At 47.9% G+C, this 7,905-nt stretch overlaps 1 protein-coding gene across 1 annotated transcript; it reads left to right on the forward strand.

Annotated features, from left to right (window-relative positions):
* The first annotated feature begins 4,562 nt into the window (after positions 1 to 4,562).
* LOC147703284 (uncharacterized) lies at positions 4,563 to 7,421 on the forward strand. Its single transcript, XM_086928905.1, has 2 exons — positions 4,563 to 4,698; positions 6,488 to 7,421. The coding sequence occupies exons 1-2, from the start codon at positions 4,563 to 4,565 to the stop codon at positions 6,886 to 6,888; spliced, it is 537 nt and encodes a 178-aa protein (XP_086785031.1). The 3' UTR covers positions 6,889 to 7,421.
* The last annotated feature ends 484 nt before the right edge of the window (positions 7,422 to 7,905 follow it).

Here is a 7,905-nt window from a genome sequence, read left to right on the forward strand (position 1 = left end):
GCCATTTTCTGTGTCCTTCCCTGGTTCTCTTCTTTTGCCATAGCCATCCAAGGCTTTTGTAGGTACTACTACTCACAGCCATAGGTGCATTCAAGTTAATCAACTATTTTTGTGGTGTAACTTTAATTACACCGTGTATGGCTTTGGATTTAAGCATGGGCGAATTTTGCGGATCTCGCGTTCGCGAATTTTGCGGATTTGCGGATTCGCAATCCGCAAAATCCGCGAATTCCCGCGAATTTGCGGATTTTTTTTTTTTTTTGTGTTCGCCCGTGTTTCTGCCAGTTCGCGAGGGTTTTTACAATTTCGCAATTTGCGAACTTACCTGTCGGGTCGCAAGTTTTGCGAACTTGTTGTTTCTACATGTCCAGCCTGTTTGGGACACTCTTCTTCATCACTGCCACTCTCTGTCACCACTGCCACTCTCTGACTACTCATGCCACCCTCTGGCCCACCCATGCCACCCTCTGTTTCATCACCACACCCTCTGGTTGTCCAGTGTACATTATTTTCGGCAAAGCAAAGCACACCTTCCCTGCCTCAAGTGACCTGAATTAATTTGGGGCTGATTAATGTGTCACAGAATATTTTTTTAGCTGGCACCTGCTTCCTTAGTGCGCCCTGATTAGTGATCTTTTGCACTTGCTAAGTGCTTTCATTGTTGCAAAATTAGTTACAACACCTGCCCTGCCCCAACTGACAATAATGAATTAGGGGCTAATTAATGTGTCACTGAAAGAATTTAAAGTTCCAGCCTGGCACCTGCTTGTCTGCTCCTTTAGCTGTAAATCAGGACCTTTGTGGCATACAGTTAAGGTCAGAGCAGGGTCACACAATAGTTGCAAGCAGGCAACCGAATTCTGGAGGGCCCCCTCAGGAAGCAATACAAAGAATCGTTACAAATCATGAGGTTGACCTTTTGCACCTGCTCATTGCTTTTGCTTTTGCTGAAATCGTTTTGCGGTTTTTTTCGCGCTATTCGCGGGGCGCGGCGTCGTGCGAAACCGACCGCGGAAGCCGCCAATTCGTGCGAATGAGCATTTTATTTTTTTGCGGCTTGTTGTTTCGCGAGTTTTTTTGCAGTATTCGCGAGCCGCTTGCAGCGCAACACGCGAATTTACCCCAAGGTCGAGTACGGGCGCGGCCATTTTGTTTGCGTGACGTATTTCCGTTTCCGCCCGCTATGTATAATCTCGCGCAGTAAGCGCATTGCGAGTAGAGGTTCGCACGAGATCGCGCGGGAAATCTAGAGGTTCGCACGAGATCGCGAGGAAAATCTCGCGCGAACTGACTTTCGCGCTCGGAAACGGGCGCCGGCCATCTTGTTTTTCATTCATTTCCTGTGTCTGGGCATGGTGTTTAATCCTCTTGATATCTTTCCCATCCTTTGCTTGTTTTCAGTTTTTTTTTTACGATTTTGCTTCTTATCTATCCCTCTCTTTTCCTAGCTGTATATTTTTGTCTTTTCTGCTATTTTTCTTTACTTTTAAACTACTTTTGTAAACTCTTTTCTTTTCTTCTTCCCTATCCTATTCTTTCTTAATTTTCTACTTCTTCCTACCTTACCTGCCCAGACCATGGTCAAGCCAGGCGCCGTGAAGCTGCCCAGGCACTTGAGGGCCGCAGCGGCGGCGGGGAGTAGTGCTGGACCCAGTGGCAGGACAGCAGGCGTGAGATCGAGGGGGGAGCAGGTGACGCGCCGGGAGATATTCAGCCCGGAGGAAGTGGGCGCGCTGGTCTACTTCGTCCAGCGCCGCCTGCCCAGGACCATCGCGGGAGGCGGCAGGATCGCGGCCGGCGGCTACAACATGCGGGAGCGCCGGAAGCGGTGGGAGAAGGTGTGCTGGGCCATATCCCACCTCTACGGGGTCCAGCGCACCTACAGCCAGGTCACCCATCGCTGGACGGACCTCCTGGACCGCGAGCGCGACCTGCTGGACCAGCTCGGCTTGGAGATCCCCGGGCTTGGTGAGTAGTAGTAGCCATTGGCATTTAATCACTCACTACTATGATGTTTTCTCCTGCTCTGTGTTGTTGTATTGCAAATATTTGTTTTTTACATGGAGCAAGCCAATAATGCCGCTGATGACGATTACATTGTAGTTAAATTATATTTCAAAATCTTCTGTGCATTTCAGGTGCACTGCTCTCCTTCTCAGTGGGGTTGCTACTATGCTTATTTGTTTTCTATTTCGTGGTCTCATTGGCCTGAGTAACTATTATGTATGAGTGTACTTAACAGAACTGCGTAATGCTAGACACTAGGGGGCAGATTACATTTACAAGCCCCTTGCGCCACGTTTACGTTGCCTTGCGTGACGCAACAGCGGCGTAAACGTGCCGCATCCCTGCAAGTCATTTACAGCATGACGCATCTAGGGAGATGCGTCACGTTATAAAGCCATGGGCCTGCACCACAATGGGTGCGTTCCTAGTACGCAGGGTGGGCGGTCCAGCGGCTGTGCGCCTCGCAAAATTGCCTGCGTGAAATCTACAAGATTTAACGCAGGCACTTCTGCGACGCTGCTACGTCAATTCAATTCCTTATGTCTGCTCGAAGCAGGCGAAAGGACTGACACAGCATGTAAAGTATTGGGTGGCCCTGAGCATTACTGGAGTTGCATTGCGTTGGCGACGTGACTCCAGCGATGCGCCGCTCTTACGTGACGAGATGCGTCACGCAAGTGCCTACCCTTGCGCCAGGGCGCGCCGCATTGTAAATGAGGCACATCTGCCGTGTCGCAAGGGTAGTTTTGCGTGACGCATTTGATCTGGCGCATCTCTGGAGATGCGCCAGAACGCGTAAGTAAGTATGCCCCTAAGGGGCAGAATTGCAATTACCGTCGCATCCCTGCAAAGTAGCAGGGATGCGCCATTAATTGTGCGGCCCGCTACCACCACCAAACATGGTGCGCCGTATTTGCAATGCGGCGCCCCATGGGCCCAAAACGTCACCGAAGCTTTACTGCTGGAGTTGCGTCGCAACGATGGCGCAGCTCCATCAATGCTCTGGGGTACCCTATCTCCCCAATGCTGGGTCAAGCCGTACGTCTGCTTCAAGCAGGTGCAGGGTTTGTGTGACGCATCATTGTCCTAAAGGTGACTGATTGATATTTTGTAGATTTCCCTCAGCCACTATTAGGATGTGTTCCAGCGCAGGAATGCCCTCCCTTGCGCCGGAACGCCCCCTGATGGCGCAGGGCTTTATAACGGGATGCATCTCCCAAATGCGTCACGTTGTTATAATATTATACGCCGCACCATGGCGCCCTTTTTTGTTTAGCTGCTGCGTCACAAAAGTCACGCAAGAACGGCGCAAAAGAGCCGCAAGGGCTTAAATCTGCCCCTTCCTTTGTAACCCTGACAATAAGAAAAATAGTGGCGGTGGATTGATAGTTTGACTATTTAAATGACTGGTAATGTAGCAGGCAACTGTTAGTGTTGTCACTGATCTGACTGAAATCACAATGGAGTTTGTCTGTCACTTTGCGTCTTGCCTGCGGACTGCTGCCTGCCAGTCCTAGGTGAACGTTTCAGTACTTTGTTTAGTGAGTTACGTGACTTTCGAAGTCACAGGTCCGCAAATAAATAAAAAGTAACCATAATCAATATAATTTCGCGGAAATATTTTGTTATTGTTCTTTTGAAATGTTTGATTTGGTTGACATTGACAAGCAACAATCATCCATGTTTTCTGTTCTTTCTTTCATGTTGTACGTCAGCTCCCCCCAGGGGCGAGAGGAGGACACAGGAGCAGCAGGCGGCGGATGCTGTTCAACAGGGCCAGGATCGGGCAGGCGAGGGCTCCTCTGCTGGCCCCAGTAAGTTTTCATTTTAGACTAGTACCTATTTTTCCTAGCGTTCCTCATTTGAATTTTTTCAAAATTGTCTTTGCTCTTCTTGTAGACTGTATCTAAATTCTTATCCTGCCTCTACTATGACTCCCTGTGGTATTACTAGATTATTCTTATTAGTCTGTCTGTGTAGCTAACTAAGATTGCACGGTTGGCGAAACTCCCATGATTCTAGTCAGCAATAGCTCTATCAACTTAGTGCAGTCCTCTGGGATTGTCCATAATGTCTTTTGAAGTGTTCTATCTGGACTCATGCTTGCAAAAATTGCAAAACCTTTCGCTCAGTCACTCTAGTCTGGAGGACCAAAAAACACAGATTGTATTTAAATTTAAAAGCTTTATTAAAAGTAAACACATTTATTAAAATGAAGTCATAATAAAACTAAACGTTTAACTGATAATGGAAAAGTGGTTAGTGCTGACGATTAATTGAAGACATTTCTTGTGGTCGAGCCGAGCTCTCACCTGGTTTCAACTTGATCTTGTTGTTAGAAGTCCATCTTCTGTCTGTGTGGAGAAAAATGGTGCGTGTTAAAAAATCAGCCTTCATCAGTTGTGCCAAAAAGTGCAGCAAGACAACCTTCCCTGGAAAAAGGGACATTTTTTTTAACTTTAACGTAGACAGTCACAAATTACATTGTTTTCACATGTCTTCATTCCTAGACCAAATACTAGTGACTAGTGAGTGCTTTATTCTAAGATTCTTAAATGTACTTTGTAGGTGGAACATCTGGTGGCGGGGCCAGTGTGGTGGTGGTGCTCGACACGGAGGCGGAGGGCAATTCATCAGGGGAGGAGGCGGCGGCGGCGGCTGTGAGAGTTGAGACGGTGGTGGCGGCCAGAGGTAAGCTCTTATATATTCCTTACTTATTGAGATTGAAGACTAGCTGGGAAGGCAAGAATATGAGATGCATGGCTGGGTGAATGATGAAGCAATGATGGGTGGAAGGACAACAGCCTGGGTGGGTGACACAGAAACTGTATGTGTCCATATACCTGGATCATGCTACTATCTGACTCTTAGATAGCATATGTGTATCTAGAGCAGGGGTACTCATAGTACGGCCCGCGGGCCGGTGGTGGCCCGGCAAGCCTTCCTTGGCGGTGCGCAGACCTTGCAGACAATCACTGCTCCCCCGGCCCCCACAGAGCAGAGGCTTTTTTGTATTTCACCTGTTAGCGCCCCTGCATCTCCACTCTGACAATCACTGCTCCCCCGGCCCCCACAGAGCAGAGTGGAGATGCAAGGCCACAAAGAGGTGAAATAGAACAAAGCCTCTGCTCTGTGGGGCCGGGCAAGCAGTGATTGTCAGGGTGGAGAAGCAGGGGCGCTAAAACAAACAAAGCCTCAATAATATGTTAATGGTCTTTTAAAGACCTGTTAAGTACTTTGGTGTTGTTGTCTGTGTGTGCGCGTTGAGGAAGCGGTCTCAACCCGGGCTGAAGGCTGACACAGATAGACACACACACAGTGAGATGACAGAGGGAGAGGGAGGGCAGGAGGGAGAGAGAGATGGAGGGAGGGCAGGAGGGACAGCAGGAGGGAGAGAGATGTATGTAAATGCTGGGTCTGGTGGCTCAGTGGATGAGGGCATCTGCTGCAGGGACCTGTGTGCAACCTCATGGTCACAAGTTATCGTTTTGCTTTAGCCCCGCCCCCTCTGACTCCGCCCCCACCAGTGCGGCCCTCGGCCCCAAACTACACTGTAAATGTAGCCCCTGAGAGAAAGTTTGTGAGTACCCATGATCTAGAGAGAGTAGATGGTCAGTGGATGAACTAAGTGTAACTTTGAAGAGCATGTAACACTGCACCCGCACGTCCGTTCCAGTGTAGGAAAGGCAAGGAAAAGAACTTTTAATTTTGTCCAAATACTACCATAAATAGTAGCAGTAGTTTGTATTGCAAGCACTGCATAGATCCGGTTATTATGGTGGCCACTCCCTACCTCTCTTAATAAGTTTAGTAGTACTCAGTCATTCATGTGTGGATGTATCACTGCCTGTCACTCAATAAAAAGCAAAGCACCTAAAGTCATCCCATATATAAGCAAAAACATCCCATGTGAAGTGATAGATAATCAGATTATTTATCTTCTTCAATTTTCCATTTCTAGTACTCATTTCCACTGTAGGGTGAAAGTTAAATTAATTAAGCAGTAGCCCTTGAGTTGTAACAGAGTATTCTCAGTGCCACCCGTAATAGAAAAGTAAGAGATTCACCACCTGCATGTACTGGACGGGTACAGTAACGCAACGGCAACGCAAGTCTAGGTCACTCCTCATGGCGTGCGTCTCTTTTTCTCGGGTGCAAGTTTACCGCGCTGGCATTATGCCGGCTTGCAGAAAATAACGTACCAATTTTCCAAAACAAGAGACAAGAAGAAGAATAAGACTGGTGTACTTTCATAGTCAACTCCAATGGAAGTCCACAGTGCTCATAGAATTTGTTCCTTAAACTCCCACTAATGTTAGAGCAAGGATGAAGAAGTGTGAGGTTAGATAGATACTGGCCTCAATAGTTATGTAATGCGCTTGCAAGTTGCTAGTTGTACTGCAGCACACATTTCTGCTGAATGATTGAGTTAATCTTAAAGAGCATTGGTTACAGACTATGTCTTTCTTTCTTCATATAGGTTCTCCTTCCAAACGAACAAGGAGGAAGGAGCTGGCTAGAGCGGCCCGGCAACGGAGAATCGAGGCCACTGTTGCGGAATATCGGCGGCTGGTGGCCCTGGAGGACGAGGAAAGTGTGCGGTCGACAACAACGACAACGTCGTCTGCATCGGCCTCCGTGGCCCCACCGGCTGCCACCCAGCACAGTGGTCCACCGAGACTGAGCCGGGCTGCCAAAGGCAAACGCCACCGCCGAGCAGCAAGGCCAACAGCTGCTTCTCACAGGCCTTGCACCTGCAAGGCAGTGAAGGCACGCCTGCGCCGCACTACCCTGATGGTGTCCCGCCTTCAGCAGGAGCTCGCCTTGCTCCGCGAGGAGCATGATGCCCTGGCCCAAAAAGTTAACAGCATCCACCCATAGTGTCCCTTGCCCCTTTTTTAGAGACTTTTGGGGGGTGGGAATTGGGAGTTGGGTTTTTGGGGACTTTTGAAGGACAATCGTTGGGGTTAGGGAGGGTCTTGCGGGAGATTATTTTGTTAGGGATATAAATATACTTTTTCAAACTTTATCTGAGCATACCTGTTTTTTACTGCTTGCCTGGTGGGTGGGGGTTTAACGTTGACTGTTTTCCTGAAAGTTTAGTTCCATTTTCTTCCTTTAAGTGTAAATGCCCAAATGTTTTCAACACTAAGTGCCTCTCACAGACTAAGTGAAGTGAATCCAAGAGTCCTAGGACTTTAGTAGTACTACCTTCAGTCTCTCGTCTCTCGTACTAATACTCCATTATACCCCCAAACCACCAAACGCTTATCTTACCTGTAATTTGTGTTTGAAAGTAGGGCTAGGCCCAGGGCTGGCTCCACGGGAAACACCGAATAACGTTGGCAATCTTGGTCGGATAAAATTTCCTCATAGCGGTGGTACTAGTGGTGTGACACAGTGGCAGTTGCATGCCTATGAAAAAAAAGAAAATGAAATCTGGTTTGTCCTCCTGAGCAATTCAACGGTACAACTGAGAATATAGCAGGTGACAGAAGTACAGTAGAGCAGTGCCACATTGTAGCCTAACAAATGGTAAAGTATAACTACTAATTCGGTTGAAGTTCTTTCACATTAGCAATGGTTCTTTGTCAAGCAGAGTAAGAATATATCATCGACAACTGTGGAAAGAAAGAATGCGACAGTACAGGGCCTGTGTGGAATTATTGATAACTATATTCAACATAAGGTCTCTGTAGCCAGATACCCGAGAGCCTTGCTGGTCACTATAAATCCATTCACAACAACACTCAATGGGGTTGGTCTGGAAGGTGTCACGTTTACTCCCCGTGATCCAGTCGATGCAAATATGGTTCCACCTCCAAATGTCACCAACACCCAGAAGTGTAAACACAGGGTGTTCGAGGCATTAGGCGAGGGAGAAAAATAACAAACTAA

Source organism: Lissotriton vulgaris, chromosome 7 (genome assembly GCF_964263255.1).
Source record: "Lissotriton vulgaris chromosome 7, aLisVul1.2, whole genome shotgun sequence".
Lineage (NCBI taxonomy): Eukaryota > Metazoa > Chordata > Amphibia > Caudata > Salamandridae > Lissotriton > Lissotriton vulgaris.

Bases quoted from the DNA above. Each gene is read 5' to 3' on its own strand.
- LOC147703284 (XM_086928905.1), top strand. From the start codon at position 4,563: ATGTACTTTGTAGGTGGAACATCTGGTGGCGGGGCCAGTGTGGTGGTG. The intron at 4,699-6,487 runs GTAAGCTCTTAT...TTCTTCATATAG, and splicing joins GACGGTGGTGGCGGCCAGAG to GTTCTCCTTCCAAACGAACA.